This window comes from Halyomorpha halys, unplaced genomic scaffold (genome assembly GCF_000696795.3).
Source record: "Halyomorpha halys isolate HHAL.00 unplaced genomic scaffold, Hhal_1.1 Scaffold385.1, whole genome shotgun sequence".
In the NCBI taxonomy this organism is placed as follows: Eukaryota; Metazoa; Arthropoda; class Insecta; order Hemiptera; family Pentatomidae; genus Halyomorpha; species Halyomorpha halys.
The window spans coordinates 548609-568587 of NW_027112337.1; the positions used below are offsets into that span (position 1 = coordinate 548609).

General features: G+C 31.2%; 1 protein-coding gene across 1 annotated transcript in view; it reads right to left on the reverse strand.

The window, feature by feature from the left end:
- Positions 1-10602, reverse strand: part of LOC136796456 (uncharacterized) — a 16411-nt gene extending 5809 nt beyond the window's left edge. Inside the window, exon 1 of the mRNA XM_067050250.1 lies at positions 9551-10602. Coding sequence (XP_066906351.1) covers positions 9551-10593 — 1043 coding nt within the window. The 5' untranslated portion in view covers positions 10594-10602. The remainder of the gene's footprint in view (positions 1-9550) is intronic.
- Between the last annotated feature and the right edge of the window lie 9377 nt (positions 10603-19979).

A 19979-nucleotide genomic window follows, 5' to 3' on the forward strand; every position in this document is an offset into this window, starting at 1 on the left:
ATATATAATCCACAATATCTTGATAGATGGAAATAAAAATGAGCCGTTCGTAGCTCAGGTGGTTGTGACGTAGATCTTTTCAAAATGGGAACAGTTCGAATACGCCCTGGAGGTCGACTTTTTCCATTTCTGAGGCGGTGCCACGAAATGAAAACGTTGACCCCTCCCCATGGTCAGATTAGGTTTATTAAATGATCCTTTTTCCATTAGGAATAATTACGATGAATAAATAATAATTCAGTCTATCTGCAGCTTTTGCATACATTAAAAAACCCTATTTTAGTGTGATGTTAAATTGTAATTTTTTATTTAATTTGCATAGTCGTTATAGATTATATGCTTAGATTTATATAATCTATAAAAACTAGGCAAGTTGAACAAAAAATTACATTTTAAAAATAGGACGATGAATCAATTTTCTATTAACATCCGACTTAAATTTGATTATATATTTATTCATAAGCCAGATATTTTTATTTGTAATATTTTTATACTGTTAATATATTAGGGTAATTTAAAAAATATATAAATATTACAAATAAATATAGTATCACTGATGAATTGATATGGCTTTGATAATTAAATTGTTATGTACCTTATAGTAGTTTAAAAAAATTAAAGTAATAATTATTAGCTTGTTATTTCCTTTATTTATTTATTTTCTACTTTCCTTCTTGCACAATCAAGTATAAATTTATCAAATTTGATGAATATTTATTAATAATAGAAATGAATTAATGTCACAAAAATAGACTTTCTTGTAGACATAATGAAGTACAGATAATTCAATTACTACACCAATCAGCTATAGTCAAAGCACTTCAGAATATATATGTATTTTGTTTGTAATTTTATATATTTAACAAGCTCAATTGCATAATAGGTATTACCATATTTTTTTGTTCCAATTGCTTAAACAAATAAAAATTTCTATGATAATTTTTCTGAATCCTCTGATGTATAGTTATCTCCAAAACAAATCTAGCTATTAAAAAAAAAAAAAGGACTAAAACTTACTTATGCATCGGAGATCCAAGAAACACCAAGATTTATAGTAGCAGCAGCGTTAACGAAAGCGACTTGGACGTATTAAGTGATATCTCATTATAATTTGTTTTGTATGTTCATTATTAAGGTGATTTAAGTATCAATTATTTAATTATTTCTTATTTATTAGAGTGATTGTATATTTAAATAATAAATAATTACTTTTAAGAAAATGAAAAAAAATATTTTTAGTTTCAGGACTAAAATATCTCGTAAAATCCATGTTTTGATAGCTCACAAAAACAGTTTTTTTGTTATAATTATCTTTTTCAAATAATTATACAAATATTTTTTAGCTAATAAAACATGTAATTAATTTGACATTGACGCATAGATAGCGGCAGCCCACTGTATGTGAGCAATAAACACATAATTATTTCCTTATCTCAAAAATCTGACTTTATGATAATTTTCCATCAACAACAATTAAAATGTAATAATTGAATTGTTTAATAATAAATCAATACCTTCCTTTTCTATGAAAATAATAATTTTTTCATATATTTCGGGACAATTTACATCAGAATATTACTATCTAATATACCTTTGTCCTGGTCTATTAGAAATTTATATAGAACATTACCTAAAGGATTAAGGGAGACCACTCTTCCACCATTAAGTTAGTCAATCATCTGTGCTTAGCATTGTATACAATAAAGAAAACAATTATTCAAGATATATTTTATTCATTCTACAAAAATATATTTGATAAAATATAAATTTATACATACGTGACTATCTCACTTATAGACAAGTCCACTCACACTTGAACAGTTCACACGCCTGTTCTTGCAAACTTATTCATAAATTCTTGTCCAATTCCGTTATTTCTTCCACTCCAATTGAAGCTATCAGCTTTGGTCATCATTTCAACTCGATCTTTCCATTTAACATTATCTACTGTCCTCCTAGTAATTCCTTTTCTTGCAACCACCTTGATTCCTTATTTCGATCCTTCGGACCGCGTTTCTTAACTGGAGGGGACTACAATACCAAATACTTACGATTGGCATGTCGAACATCGAACCAATACCCGTAGTGATGTCCTACCTCGTGTCTTAATCTTTAATAGTCATTCTATCCTCTTGCCCATGAACAACACATTTTGGTTTAAATCCCTCAAAACATGTAATGAGATCTTAGATATATTTATAACCTTCCTAATCACCTGTTCTCGAACCATTTTCGCATCCCTAGATGAACTTTCCTCAGGCCATAATACAATTCTGAACTTCTTACACTCAAACTTCATTCCTAAACCCTCCCCTCCTTCATTGATTGATACAGGACGAGGTGGTTGGGACAGATTTTCTAACGATTTGGAAAACAAGCTAAACTTAGAAATTCCACTAAACAAGACATTGATGAAACCATACAACTCAGCAGTTGGACAGTTGAGTTTAGCCAGAAGCTCCCTGATGAAGACCGGAATTTTTTTTTGTTTCTTTGCTGATCGCACCTCCCTCCCCCTCCCCCCCCCACCAACAATCTTCTCCATTTATTAATCTACGGTCAACTATCTACACCTCTTTAATTAACTTAACTGAAAATTGTACAACTACTGACAAATCGTCATGGGCGACCACTAAAATCCATCTCAAGTTCAAAAATTTTAATCATCCACTTTTTACTGAATCCCAAAAATGATCCAAAACGGATTAGGAAAAATCCCAAACATTTGGTCAGGACCTTTTTAAAAACTTCAATCTACAATCTAACATCCATTACATATCCAATCATACTTGATGACTTACAGTCTGCATTACAGTGTCCTTTAAATATACTTCACTTATTCCTGCCGATCCGCAATCTAGGGCTACATCTGGACAAACGGCTGACTTGGAATCCTCACACAAAAGATGAGAAATGACTGGTTTATTCAGAATATTACAACATTCACTAGACAAAGGGTCTAAACTTCCAACTAATTACAAAATCTCATTTATACGACCATAAGGTCTCTTTGGATTTATGGAGTTGAGCTTTGGAGCTCTACTAAAACCATTGAATCCCTCTCGTATTCAATCCAAAACTCTTAATGCTCTTTACTTTAACATAATGTTCCATATATCTCCGATTCAGCCAGAATCAGATACGATTCCTTCCATGGTTCTCAAGCTCACTTGTTTCTAACCTTGTTTCTTCAATACCTGACAATTCTCCTACGTCTGAAAAGATGATGGCCTCGAGACTTTCAACCTTAGAAATATTATTGGAGTTCTATCAATAGGTGGATTCTCCACAAGACTGTATCATGCCATTTTAATATAACTCTCATCAAATATGCTTGCTGTATATATTTTTTAATGCAGTTATAAATATCAATAGATAAATTATAAAATATGTAAAAACAAATTATTTATGTTAAATAAATTACAAAAAATTAATGTAACTTAATTATAAAAAAAAAAAAACACTGTATTTATAAAAATATTTTATTTTATAAATTACCTTATGTTAACGTTTACATACTATCTGATAACATCGATTAGTATGCTATGTATTATAGCAACCCGATATATTTGGGCAGTATAGATTATTAAATACAGCACTTCTTTCTCTCAAGTGGGAGAATTCCATGAACCATATCTTTAGTGAAATTTTAAATAAATCGCTATATACATTCGTGAACAATGATTCACTATCAAATTAAATCACTACATTTATAATTATGCAGCACCATAGCAACATTCATCATTTTTAACAATAAATAAGCAATAATATTTGGAAGTGCAGCTAAAGTAGAAAAACTGCATACAAATTTATTAAATTATAGAAAAATAAAAAATATATTTGTTTTAAATAAAAATATTTTAATAAATAAAAATTGGGTCAAATGGCCAACCGAGAAACTGCATCACATTGGAACTACAAGGATTGGAAGACAATGAAAATACATTGTAAGTACAAAGACATTGGAAATAATGAAACCATTCTTGTATTAACTTCCAGTCCATTCTCCGTGGAATTATATTTTGGTGTATGATGCAACTTGCACAAGACTTCTGAAATCTCAACTATCCCAACTTTCTCCGACGTTTTTGCTCGAAAATCTAGATTGGACAGCGTCTTATTTTAGTTTCTTTCGATTTCTCTGATGTTGGTTTTCCTATGTTTCAGAATAAACTGTAGATTTAGTGGGCTAATAAATAATCTAAATATTCTTATATTAACTTATTTTACCAAGCGATTAAATTGACCATACATTTTAAGGGAGATGTTTTCTTGGCTTCACTTTCTTAATGGCTATAGATTAGGTTTTGTTTTATTAGAATCGGTCTTATTTTTCATAATATTTAAATTTCTTTAAATACATATGCTAATTTAATAATGGAATAAATTATTTTTTAAATTGATATGAAAAAAAAAATATTTTAATTGATATGGATGAAACAGAAGCACTATTGGTTGGTATGGTATTTATTTTATAAAGCAATCAGAAGTAATTGGTTAGACCATTATGATTCACTTATTTGCTGTGAGGATTAAGGAAACATATAGTGGAGTTGTTACTTCGTCACCCATTTCATATCACATTCTTTTCTGTGTCATCCTATGAATCCTATAAATGTCACGAGTATTAGCGTTTGTCAATTGTTTCAGAAACAGAAGAAAAACAAAAACATTTATTTCCTAAATATCATTAAATATATCAGAACAGAATTATTATTTATATTTATTTATTAATTATCTTCCCTTTTCTTTTCATTTGAAATGATATCTGAGTTCAAGACTGCTGTATTTTATCTACAGCTATATGTTGTGTATGTTAGTGATACAGATGGCGATGGGTCAGCTCTCTAGTCAATCTTTTTAAATTGTTTTATATCTTTTACAATAAAGGTAATATATGATATAGTTATTATATTGTAATAATAGTCCTACAAAGTTTTATTATATAATATACGTAAATTCATGTGAATTTAATATTTTTTAAAAGTATAGTATATAATCTGAATAGTATAAGATCCTATCTTTACACCTATGTTATATACAAATAAAATAATACCAATAATTCTATAATGAATACTAATTTTAGTGTGGATTACAAATTTAATAAAGCTAGTAGTAATATTTATTTGACAATTTTGATATTTCTTTGTTCAAAGAGAACAATTGGATTGAGTAATCTTCTTCTTAGACAACACCCTCAGAAACTTGAGACCTACCCAACGTTTATTGTATTGTAAATTGTATACTGTATCGTATATTATATGTATGGTACTTGGATATAATTAGTTCAGTTAGTGTTTGTAATATTTTACATATTTACGTTTGTAAATATTAAACTGAAAATGTAAATATGAAAGGTTATGCAAAATACAGTATTGCCATAAAATATATGATTTTAATAAGACGGTAAAACAATAAGTTATCACTGAGGATAAGAAAAAATTGGTATATATTTTTATTTTTTGGCAACCCAGGCATATTCTACGCAGTGAAAATTCCTAATATTCTTAGTTTAGGTAAGAACCTTGTTGAGAGATTGATGTTGATACGAAGATTGACAACAAATGTCTATTTTGTAAATAGTAAACTGAAAGCCCTTGATTGGCATTCAAGGAAACTTTTATGTAGAAAGTAAAAAAAATATTTTATAAAAAAAGACTTAATTGCATCCATCATAAGTCATTACCTCCTGAAATGAGCCTCAAAGCAGGCTCAACAAAGTAGATAATCGATTTCTCTTTAGCTATTGAAGAAACCTTATGACTTAACTTCGTAAAAAGAAGCTATTGCCAGAAATTCCCTCCACCGAAAGAAGAAGAAAAATAAGGTATATGAGAGAATCGGCAAGAGAACTCCGACTTTTGTGTAAAGAGGAAGTACTCTTCCTGAAGTATGGATTGGATACACACTTAGATACTTCTGGAAAAATTATTGGGAATGACGGGACTTCTTGGGCGCCGGCTAAGGTAGAATTGGACTATCATCATCAAAAGGTCAACTAAGACACGGACTCCAATAAGTCTTCGGCATGCAACAGAAAAACCCGACCACAACTCTGCATACAGTCGTCACTGCTCTAGATGGGTAACAGGATAGTTATCATGTAAAATATTTTATGGCAATATTGTCTATCTCATTCATTTTTATTACTATTAATCTAAATCGTTAACACATTTATATTTATGGGTACATTAAATTGTTCAATAAATAATTTGTTTACTTCTTTTTCGTTGGTGCCTATATAACGCAACAAGACTTCTATGAATGTCCACTAACTAATTGGCAAATTACGTTAAATTTAAACCAGAAAAATTCAATTGTGTTAAGAAACTTTAGCTATAATTTTCGTGGTACAAAAATTTCATCAGTGTTTGTATGGGTGTGAATTCACAATTTTCATTGATCATTTTAACTTAGTATTACATTGACACTATGAGAAACAGCAATGATCATATCACAATTTTCATTGATCATGGGTCCTTGAAATTTCAGTGTTTAGAACAAAAAACCATCTGAACCTGAGCTGCAGTTCGATTAATTCTCTTATCTATCATTTTGTCCAGTTATAATTACATAATTATCTTTGTGAAGATTGCTGTGTTCTATTGTGGCCATATAGGAGTCATAAAATCTATTTGTACGCTTCTGTGTCTGGTGGAAAACTACGTAAGGAAGTGGATATTGAAAACAAATTCAGGCCTATCGTTTATGTTAAATTAATCAGAATGATAAAATTCAAAATAAAAGGTCGTCGTGGCCAGAAGCAGTCAGTCTTTCGTAAGGTGTACACATTTATTTTTTCATATTACTGAAAAAACCTGTTTAGTAATCATTGTTTCATATCCATAGTGGTCCTCTAGTACGATACAAGTAATGCTAAAATTACATGAGCTTTTTGCTAGATTTTAACACCCAAAAGGAATTCGTATTGAATAATAGGCGTGCACTCAGCTACAAACGTCTGTTTACTCTTTCATATCCCAATGGTTTACACAATTTACTGACCTCTTGACTCTTTGAGAACAATTAAGAAGAGAAACTAGTCAAACTCCTTCCAGGAAGGCAAACACAAGATAATATATCTTATTACAAGGTGTTAGGATGTTTACAATCAACTAATAAAACAACGAAGATAAACGTTCACTTTCAGCAACGACTTACGAGGAACACAAATTAATGTACTTACACTGAATGTGTTTACTAGTTGGAAGAGGAAAGAGAAAAACACATTTACTTACAAACCACACCAGATGGTATTTACAGAATAGCAAGCTCAGAAGAGAAAAGAAATAAGAACGACACTATGGTATGGACATGAAAACAAAATAAAATTAGACCGATTCCACACATTTTCAGCTAGAACTGGGATTATCAATGTGGTATTTCTTATACATAGAAAATATAATTAATCACTCGAAAAAAAACACCACAAAAAACTATTTCCCAAAATCGTCTCTTTTTAAGAAGAGAGCATATCTAGCATTAAGCATCTCTATTTTACTAGGAGTGCAATATGACCATAACTTAAATTATTCTATAGAGAATTTTTATTTACATGCGAATTGATACATTTAGCATTATCCCCACAGTTAATATTAAAATTTTTACAACTAAAAAATAAATTATATATACTTAGATATGTTAGAAATTATTTGTTAAATCTGACATGTGTACAAAATCAAGTAATAGTTTTTTACAAGTGCATAAAGAATGCGTCCGTGTGCTTGTGCGTGTGCGTGTGCGTGTGCGTGTGCGTGTGTGTACATTGTTGGACAAAAAAAAGTACAAACTGAGATTTGAGCAATTTTATAACTGAATATTTTGCTTTTTTATGGTGTATGATATTTAAAAAATATTTATGTATCATATTTAAAAATGATCATCATTTTATTTCAAGGTTGATCATCATTTTATATTTATGTATCATATTGAAAAATAACTTTTATTTTATTAAATAAAATTATACATGCACATTTTCATTGAAATAGTGTTGGTCATATAAAAGTGCACACTTTCTAAATTATATTACTTAAAAAATGCCCTTCACAAAATTTAGGAGATTAGTAGGGAACTCATTTTTGCCTACCACGATCAGTAATCTTCTATCCATTGGCAAATTGAGATTTTTAAACAAATCAGGTTCTATAGTTTTTATACTTCTTTTTTTTATACTATTAAAAGTTTCTTCCACAGTTCCTCCTAACATTGAAAAGCTTCGCAGCTGTGAACTTCCTTAGAAAGGCCAGCAGATTTCAACAGGGTAAACGTGGTACCCACTCTAAAACATTAATGTTCATTCCCTGAAAACCAGTTTTAGTTTTACGCATGGCATAAGTTTTACATAAAAACTCCCTGTTCATCCGTTGGACTCGCAACAAAAGGTTGATCGATGTACATGTCACTATCTTACAAGAGGAGATCATAACACAAAAAAATAGGCAATCCTTCACTCACGGACCCGCCCCACTAAAACTACCAGGAAGCGACGGTTCTATATCACATTGGAAATATTTGCTTTAAAAGGGAAGAGGATACTTAAATGGAGCAATATTTAAAAATCTCCTGAAATTAAAAAACGGCTTGAAACCCGTAGTGTAAGTTCTAGATGCAGTTATTGCTCCACCTCTGTTTTCACGTTTAGGCCCATTATTTGTCCTTTTTGAACCACATTCTACAAAGGAATATTCGTCGTGAGGACCGTTCTTTTTGAATCGGTAAACACAGTTTTAGTTGAGAACTACATGAGTGTGCCGTGACGATCCAGCCGACTTGGCGCCCATTCCCACCTTTTCAACTGATTAGTTTTTGTGTATCGAAAACCCGTTTCGTTAAGTTTCCTCAAGTCAAAACTTTAATCCTCAAACCTCTCTGTGTATTTGTTGAGGTAGTTAGCTCACCTGGAGCATTCCGTTTTCGGATTTCTCGTTTTATCGTCACCTCCGCACTTCTAGTTATAACATTCTACCTACTTTTTCTTTCTTGCCAACCCATAATCCATTTTAAATACTTTTTTACTGAAAAAAGGAAATTATTTATTTTCTTAAAGCTTTCTGATAGCTCATTCTCCGGCCCACATCACGTTTCACTTTTGTGATAATGTCTTCAGAGAATATGTTCTCAACACACTATGACTCTTTTAGTAATTATATAAGTGTGAACTTTTATATGGACAAATATATATTATTCAAGGATCAGTAGTTAATCCTCGACAGAGTTTGAAAACGAACACAAACATTATCAGTGTAATCAATTTTCAATAAACAGTCATGTCTCCACTGTTTAGTATTATTTTAGATCTTATGTAAAAAGAAAACTTAAAAAAAAAAAAAAAAAACTGTTTCCACTTTTTTCTGTCCAGTTGTGTAAATTCACCCCTCATTACTTAAGTACGGTAGTGAGGGCATTTATTTTAGAACTACAAGATATTTTTTGCTAGAATTTTATTTTAGATCTTTACATATCTAATGTATACATACGTACATATTTGTGTGTGTGTGCGTGTGTGCGTGTGCTGTAGTGTGTGTTATAAACAGTATGCAATAATTTTTACCATCGTTTTATTTGATAACAATCGTCAGTTATTTGAGCAAATACACCCCACATTTCAGGCAGGTAATAAAAGACTATTGCTTCCCGAAGAGATAATTGTCCCGCCTTTCCTATTGCTATCTCTAATTCTGGAAGTTTTCCAAGAGGCACTGAATCTATAGATTTATACTTCAAATCACAACAGTATACTTCATCCATCAATACTCGATATACGGTCCGAATCAGTCCATATCTGTACTTAACTGTTAGTGGGATGAATGTACCCCTATACGATCTACCAAAGGCTTCAGGTATAGTCTTTATGTGTAAACAAAGTAGTTCTTCCAGTAATTGGTCATCGTAAATTCCATGCCAAGGTCTGTAGTCCATTATTGAACGGTAACTTAGTAAGGGGTTGTCTACTAAAATATGCTTCATGATTAAGAGTTTTTTCATTCTTTCACCAAACTTTATTTTGCAAATGAGTCTATGCTTCGACCTAGCTACTGCACTCCGTTGCATTCTTCCAAGGTCCGAAAACACCAACCCACGATCGTAATCTTTGATTAAATCGACTATTTGTGTAATATGTTTCCTTTGCCTGAATTTATTGAGTTCATGGTACATTTTGTTTCTACGAGACATTTTTCGGAAGGCACATTTCAAATCCACTTTTAAAACTGGTATTGGAGTGTGGTATAATGCACGATCACATTCACGTGGGGTAAATTTTATATACGTTTTCAGTTTGTACCGTGTATTGAGATGATAAAAAGGTTCCAATCCATGGCATACCTTCAGACCTGAAGGCGGGCAAATGGAGTATATTTTGCCGGGGTTGCGCTTTAGAGTAAAGCTAGGGTCGTACAAATACTTGGAAACATAGTTCTTCTTGTAACCAAATGTGAAGTGTACGCTACATTTAGGATACGGTAAGTAAGATGATTGAGCCCAACCTTCATGCCGTTTCTTTTCTTTTTTATGTTCATCTCTTATTATACAACGGGATATTCCCAAAAGTTTTCGCCATTGTTCATGAGCTCCTTTCTCATAAATAGATTTCATAATGCTATAGTATTAACATTCAGAAATCCGTAGACCATTTAAATTAGAAAATGAAAATTATGATCTATTTGTTCCTATAGAAACGAGAAAACACTTAGTCAATAATAAGAACTGGCAAAAAAAAGTTTATAGCTGAAATATATTTATTTAATACACCAATAACCAATTTTTGTAAAATTTTCTATAAACCAAGTGTTAAAGCCCAAAAGTATATATTTTCTTGTCGTTAGTTTAATTTATTACTTCCAATTTGTTTTTGTTTTTTTGTTAATTATAAGTTAATTGCCTTTTTTAATAACAATTAAGTTTTATTTTGTAATTAAAATTAAATTAGAATTCATAGTTATATAAGGAAGTTTGTTATGATGCGAGTATAATAGAGATACATCGCTGCAGTTCGGCACATACAACAACATTGCAGGCTGCAAGGGGATTACGGCCTGTATACAGGGACCGATAAGGGAGTCTACAGTCTACAGTCCGCTGCCTGGAGCCAAGAAGTTATATTGAGAGACACCCACCGGCTCACCACGTAAAGTTTTCTGGGGTGCAACTCTGGACCCTCACCCACCAATCGACGTTTGAAGACGGCGGATGTTCAAGACTGGAGCGGTATGCGCATACCACTACTGTGAGTGATTTTTTTTTCCTTCGAGCCATGCATCATTTTATCGCTGCGGAATTATTTTAATTAATAGTATAAAATCTTTAATTATTAATAGTAGAAAATTTTTTTTATAGTATAAAGAGAGGCGATTTGTTTATATGTATTTATCAAATTATTTTATTTTCTTTTATTACACATCTTTATTTTTATTATAACAACAGCAACAGTTTTTTTTTTATTTTTGTTTTATATTTTAATTTTATTAAATTTGTATACCAGTTTGGAAGGGTTTTTTTTTATTCTCTATTTTTTTTTATTCTTTATTATTTTTGTGTTCACAATCTTTGCAGGTCCTCCGTTTTATTTTTTTACCATCTCACCGAACCAGCGAACAATTTTCTTATGGGGAAGAGGTAAGTTGGTTTCATTTAAGAAAAGCCCCTCGCCCCAACACCAAGTTTATGGTAAAAATCGTTTGTTTACATTTCTATTTTTTTTTTTTTTTTTTATGAATAGATAAAGAACCTAACCGCGGAAAGAACTTAAAAAAAAAACTTCAATGGTATCATAGTTACAAAAATGCACTACTACTACTACACTATTACTATGAATAACAAGATAACAACTCTAATGACTGAATGACCTCTTAGCTCTGTAACAGGGGGATATAAATAAAATAATGGTGGAAGAGGATAATGCTGAGTCAGATATATGGGGTCATGCACCTTAACTCCTGCCTTCTGAAGATGCGAAACTCCGGAGAGCATTATTTATTAGGTAAAGTCCAAGGTCTGTTTATATGAGGGAGTATAATTTCTTCTACTTTTGGTGTTGACTTAGATCCTGAGGTACATTTACAATGGTTTAGGATAAGAATATAGATATGATACATAAAAAGATACAAAACAATACCAATAATATACAAATAATAATCATGTTCTACGATATACAAAGATATATAATCTAAAGTTTCTAGTATAACAGATGGGTTAGGTGGTAAGTCAAGTACATCAAAGGACATATTAAAGGGTAAAGATTTACCAATAGTATTTTCTAATTTAATAATTTTTGATTCATTAACTATAGTATTAGGTTTAGGGCATTGTAACAATGTTTCATTTTGTTCAAATTTAATCATTGTTGTTAATGTAAAATAGGATGTGTAGCCTTATTTTCTAATGTTACATAACTTGTATTAAAACTAAGATAATAATCTACTTCATCAATATACTTAATAAAAGAAGTTACCTTAATACTAGATGTTATACAATGTTTGAAGTTATTTCTAAGAAGGTTTTGAATACAATTATCATTAATTTCCTTAACATTTATACAATAGTAATAAGTATTTATATATGTACAATTGCCTGTAAGAGTTGTATTCTTATCTAATAATATAAGTTTATTAGGAGTTAATGTTGTTACAAGAATGTTTTTGTGTAACACAGAAATTGGAAGAAGATACATAGCACTATACATTTTGGTTTTCAAAGGAATTGATACGAAATAATGAATTACATTAATTTTAATTGAACATCTGGTTTTGCTAATTTGCCATAAAGTTTCTAAGTCAGTAGATATTAAAGATATATTCTGTTTAATTAAATATGAAATGTCGGTCTGTGTTAACATGCTAGAGTGCAATATTCCTAATTCACAGAATTCTAGAGTTTTCTATGTCTAATGTTCTCAAGGTGATGTAATTAATAATGCAGTAAAGTTCGATCAAATGGGAAGTTACTGTAGCCATGTCCAATGTATTAATAATTTTAGAGGCTCGCTCATTGTTTCTGTTAAGTATTAATATATCGTTCCGAAAGGTTTCTATTAATTTTTTATTATATAGGATTTACTTGTTCAATATTATGCTCAATGTGATAGGAATTTCGCTCCAATTTTGTAATAATTTAATCATAGTGTTCTTTGTCAAAGGCATCCATGTTGCCAGTGACCCATTTGATTGCTGTTCCTATACCGTTTATTAGACCGCGTTTCTGTCGGTTATTTGGAGGATTATTAAGAAGTGATTCTATTTTGGATTTAATGAATTGCAACTCCCTGTGAACCGTGTCAAAAGATATGCTAGTTTTGAAAGAATTTAAATTTTGTTCTGCTAGTGTTAGTTCTTCGTTTAAATGAGTGAAATTTATGTAATGAATAAAAGTATGATATTTATCTACTGTGTAGGCTGGTGGTATTTTTATTGCCATTATGCTGATGCGTGGTGCGTTAGTCAAGTCAGTTATTTCATAGATGGATATTTTATGAAACGTCCATAGGAGAAACATCATTATTTCCATGATCTTCATTTTATCTGAAACAGATAATGTTATTGTTGTTTGAGGCTTTGCTTTATTTTTACAGTTTTTACGTTTTCTTTGAAGATTTTCGGAATGAACTAGGATTTCCTTATTTCTATCTTTTAATTTATAGACAGGTTTGAAAGGGTTTTCGTTATTATTTCTTATTCCTAGTTCTAACCCTGGCATAGGTGTTATCTGGGATAGTAGCATCTTCTCTATTTTGGTTTAGAAGCTCGGTTCTTGTTTCTTTATCAGTGTTGATTACGGTTTTTATTTGTACATGTATTAATTTTATATTATTGTGATATTGTTCTCCTAGTTTTTCGGTTATAGGGGCTTTATTTTCTTTCAATTTTTGTGTTCCAAATGAAATTTCATTCGGAGTTAATTTTAATTTTTGGTTGAAACTATTGTTAAATGCAATTACCGTGAGACATAAACTTTTTTTAAATTTTATATTTGGTTCTGTTTCTTAATATTTCTATGATTGTCGAATGTGTTCTATTTAAAATTCCGAGTGAGTTGGGATGGTTGGGGGTGACATAGGTTCAATCCCTTGGGAGCTGAGTAAGTTTTCAATTAAGTTATTTTTTTATTCCCTACCATTATCCATTTTTATTCTGTCAGGCGAGGGATTCAATTCTAAATATTGTATAATTACTTCCGAGACCTGTATGGAATTGCAGGTTTCAGCTAGTCGAGCAAAAAGACGTTTAGAAAAAGTATTTACAATGGTGATAATATATTTTTGTTCATAGTGCTGGGTATCAATCATAAGTTCCTCAAATCGTTTATCTGGAGTTGGTCCAACACAGAATTTTGTCTTTATTGGCTTCCTGTCGTATTTGGTTTTTCTGCATACTTGACACTTATGGCAATAATCAGTTATAGCCTTCATCCGAGGCCAATAATAATCTCTTTTGAGTGTCTCATAAGTCTCCAGACTTCCTCTGTGGCAAGTTTTACCTAAGTGGTATGTGTTTATGATATCTAACTGTTCGTTGTGGTTAGTGATGTCTAAACATTTCTTTTTATACCTTTTTATTTTTACTGAAGGATAATTTTCCTGAATAGTTTGAGAAAATTTTAAGAAAATACCTTCAAATTCACTACGAACGGTTTCGATATTTGGTTCATAAAGTATGCCGTATGTTGTGTTTGCTTTAATGATTTCTAACAGACTTTCATTTAAATCATTAGTCCATGGGTAAGCGGTTTCTATGTAGTACCTAGTTTTATTGAAAGGTTTTTCCACACGAATTGATTTTTTCCCCTGTGAATAAAAATTTGAAACTTTTCTATGTTTATTGGTTTCTCCTGACCTACTATCCAAATCTGATGGTTGGATGACTCTTGAGAATGTACTGTGGGGAGATTGCTGGTGTCTAATTCGCAGGATCTCTAGTTCCTATATTGTCGAATTCCTCAAGAAATTCTTCTAGTTCGTCTGATGAAGCCAAGGGCATATTAGATGTTTCTTCTAAAATTCTATCTAATTTCTCATAATCAACTTCCTAAATAGCATTAATCTCATGTGGATTTCTTGATAATGCATCAGCCACATAATTAGTTTTCCCTTCAATGTGTTTGATATCGAATTCGACATCGGAAAGCTGAAATTTTCATTTCATGAGCCGAGCATTGGTGTTTTTCATTGTAAATAACCAAATTAATGGTTTATGATCTGTATGTATGGAAAAATTTTCCCATAGAGATGCGGTTTAAAATGATTACAGCCATACACTATGGCTAATAACTCTTTTTCAATTGTAGAGTAGCGCTGTTCTGTATCAGAGAGTGTGCGGGATGCAAAAGCAATTGGATGATCCCTCCCTTCTGAGATTTATAATAACACGGCGCCAAGCGCTACTGAACTTGCATCAGTGGTCAAAATGAAAGGGAGTTCCCAATCAGGGAATTGAAGTATAGGAGCGTTCAGAAGGTGTTGTTTTAGTAAATTAAAAGCTTCCTCGTAAGATGATGGACAGATTGCTTTTTTATTAATGCGAATGGAATGAGTGAGAGGTTTGGCTAGGTGGGCATAATTATGAATGAATTTACGGTAATATCCCGTCATACCTAAAAATTGTTTTATTCCTTTATGTGTTGAAGGTAAAGGGAATTCTTCGACAACTTCAACTTTAGATGGATTGGTTTTTAAATCGTCTTTAGATACTATATAAAATAAAAATAGGAGTTCTATTTTTAGGAACTTGGTTTTATCTAGTTGAATGGTAAGTGAATCTTAGCTTAGTTTTTGGAAAACAATTTCTAAATGCTGTAGATGATCCCCGATATTTTTATAAAAAATAATTACATCATCCATATAGACTAAACATTTGGGGGTATGCCTTAACATCATGTTCATGGCCCTCTGAAAGGTTGGAGGTGCATTACAAAGTCCGAAATGCTTTCGAAGAAATTCGTAATGACCAGATTCAGTTGAGAAAGCAGTTTTTTCTATAGATTCTTCATCCATCTCAATTTGGTGGAAACCAGACGCTAAGAGTGGAAAAGATCTGATCGTTATTCAATTGATTAAGATCTTCAATATTAGCCAACGGAAACTTATCTGGTATGGTCTCCTGGTTCAATTTTTGGTAGTCAATGACCATCCAAATTTTCTTTTTCCCGCTTGCATCGGTTTTCTTTGGTACCACCCAAATCGGTGAATTATAGGGAGATTTACTTCCCCGAATTATATTAGATTTTAATAGTTTGTCTATTTCATTTGATATGTCTTCTTTAAATTGGTGTGGATATCTATAATTTCTGCTATAGAGGGGCTTATCATTTTTTAATTTTATGGTATGTTTTAATAGTTTAGTTGATTTAAGAGGATCATTTTCATCCTTCACCATCTCAGGATATTTAGTTAAAAGTTTAACAAATTTATTTAAATTATCGGCTGCGATATACTCGTGCCTAATTAGATTTTTAATTTTTTATCACTATTATTATTAGTATGATTATTATTACTAAAGGTTTCTATGTGGTGCATTACGTGTTCAAGTGAACCGTTATTAATTTTAAGTTTTCTATCTAACAAAAAAATTTCATCTTTTCTGCTAAGTATATCAACATATAACTTTTTCATTGTTTCATATCCTATTAATATATCAAAACCATCACTAAATGGAAGAATATAGAACTTAGTTAAAAATTTATTATCAATCCATAAATTTGGAGCAAGGTCAATGCATGCTGTGCAAGTACCCTTTTCGCGTCCTGTAGGGGTTTTGATAAAAAAGTCTTCCCACTTTATTTCGGTTCCCTCGGGTAAAGAACGTGGATTAATATAATTTTTTAAAGCACCAGTATCAATTAGCCAGGTCTGTCCCTTGAAGTCCTTAAATTGTGGTAATTGATTTGTGAAATTTAAGGGATATTTGGGGATGGGTCTGGTTGGCCTCCTTATAAAAAATTATTGAACCTTCGAGTCAGTGCTTCTAGTTGTTGCCTGATGTCAGACACCTCGTAAAGATCCTGTGCTACATACTCCAAAGGCAACTTGTTTGACTTCACGGTTCTCATAGACACAGTATTTGCTGAGTCGGGTTTAAAAGGGCCTGTGGGGAAAGGAGTTGTCTGCCTTTGTTGTTCCCAGTTAAAACCTTGTAAATTATTATTAGTGGCTCAATTATTAAATCGTCTGTTTAGACTTGGCTCTTTTTCACGATTGTGATTAGAATTATGATTTGGGCTGGGATGTTGAATTGGGATGGGTTTTAAGTAAGAATTGAATTATAATTAGGATTTTTATTATAATTAGTATTATGATAAATGTTAGGATTATAATTATGATTAGAGTTAGGATTATAATTATGATCATGATTAGGATTATGATTGTAACTAGAGTTGGGATTGGAATTATAATTTTGTTTAAAAGGTTTATAATTTTTATGTTTAAAAATATTTTTTTTTTATTAGGATGATTTTGATGTCCGTATAATCGTTCTAAAATAAAAGAACAATCATTATGTATAGCATTCCTAATGTCATCAATATCGGAAAGTCTTAGGTGATTTAGGAAATCAAGAAGTTGAGGATGTAAATTAGCCTTAATGTGATAATTAATTTGGCGGTCTTATAATTTCATTACTGTTCCTTTATTTACAATATCAATGTCCAGAGTAATTCTGGAGAATACTAGAGCTCTAATGTGAGCTATTCTGTCAATAAATGAAATAGGATGTTCTCTTGGTCCCGATTTGATGTTTAATAGTTCTAATTTTAGTTGTTCTACAGTCCTTGAATCTTTAAAATTATTTTGTAAATGATCTAGAAGTTCTGATACGTTTATAAAAGTATTTGTTAATAAGCAGTGCCTAGCGTTGCCTACTAACCGGAAAGTCACTTTGGAAAGCAATCGGGCATGGTTTTGAAGCTTACAGGTGTTGTAATCGCTAAACACTGTATCATAGACAGCTTTAAAGGTTTTTACACAAAATATGAGATCTTCTGGATTACCATCGTATGTGGGGATGTGGTCATAGTCCTCTTTTACCATGGAATATGTTATAGTAGTCATGTTGTATATACTAGAATTACTGCTTGAATTATTATTAATTAATAAATTACTTAATTGATCAGTGATTTCACTTATATCTAATCTAACCCTACTTTTCTTATCCTTAGGCATACATGAAAATAAAACTTAAAAATTAATATGTACCTCAAGTTTTTATTTTGAGTCCTGCAGTGCCCTATCGAATTTTTTTTTTTTTTTACCCTATTGAAGTGTAGAAACACAAACTTCAGGTGGTTTACTCAAGACCTGTTATCAAATGACAATTTCTTCGGTCTTTCCTGAGTGTCCGTTCAAGGCTGTTTTCACTGAGTTGATCTAAAATCTGTTGGAATATTTCTTCGAATTTTTCTTGATAATCAGAAAAATTTCGTCACCTTTACTGACCTGAGGCTGATAGGGTCCCTGTTCGGGTGCCAGATAAAGAACTTAACCGCGGAAAGAACTTTATTGGCATCAAAGTTACAAAAATGCATTACTACTACTACACTATTACTATGAATAACAAGATAACAACTCTAATGACTGAATGACCTCTTAGCTCTGTAACAGGGGGATATAAATACAATAATGGTGGAAGGGTATAATGCTGAGTCAGATATATGGGGTTATGCACCTTAACTAACGAAAGGAAAACTTTTACGTTTGTCTCAAAACAAAGCAAAATCTTGCGAGAAGCTTCTTTCATATTTAAATTTTAAATTATATAGTTTAATAAAACCAGAAGTAATTTTAAACTAATTTCTTTCAATCGTTACTTAAGTAAAATTATTTGGAAAAGACGATAGTAAAACGTTAACCAATCTCTTTAAGACTGCATACAATGCCAGATTTATCTAAATAAAGTTTATTATTTTCCGAGATTACGAAGGACAAAAATTTGTTAACATATTCCATGGAAAATTTCTTGAAAACTGTGATTTCTTGGAAAACAATCATTAGAAACTACATTTAACAAGCTTTAAATTGAGCCCTAATAAAAATCTTTACTTTCAATATTTTTCAAGATATAAGTAGTTTTACAAACATTATTTTTTTTCTTAACAAGTTGGTTATTATTATCTGAAGAAATATAATTAATTTTTTTGTAACTTTATATATAACACAATCTTATTATTGTATTCCTAGCACAGTTTATACATATTTTTACACGATTTTGGTATTTTGCAACATACATTAAATTGTAAAATTTTGATATCAGAAGCTATTAGACATACAGATATCTATTACAGCTTAATTTGAAGCTAGTAGACATACCACTAAGTAGTTTGTAACAAAAATCTCTGTAAAGGTAGCATTTTCAACGATATTTGTCCAAATATACTCACATAATGTTGATTCCTAAACACATCATGGAGAAGAACTAACAGTGAACTGCTTGCAGAGACTGGTTAGTCAATATCTCATGATATGAAGGTAAGGAGATTAAGATAGGAGTTATCCATCAGGACGCCTCTACACAACAATGAAGGCTAATATAGTTGTCAAGAACAGATGATAGAAAGAATCAACAAAGATGCGAAAGAGCTCCATGCAGCAAACTACAAAGAAGTAGCTTAAGATAGGCAGGGGTGGAGAAGGCTGGTTCAGGCGGCCAAAGGTCTACAAGATCTACAGAGCCAACAGAAAACAAAATGTGTCCATTGTTGTAGCTTTATCACAACCACAGATGGTTGTAAAATTACAAAAATGCAACTTCAATCTAGAGATGAAATGTCATTGTTATCTCTAAGATTCTGAAAAAGGTACCATTTTAATACTGTTTTTGAAGGAAAATGAAACAAAACCAACAGTATATACATAATTGTAATTAATTACTGGATTATTTACAAAATATATACTTATATACACAAAATGTGTATATACTTACAAAAAACAATATTATTATTTGAAGTACTTAATATATATTTGATATAAACAATTTATGTACAATGGGACTTGCAAATCA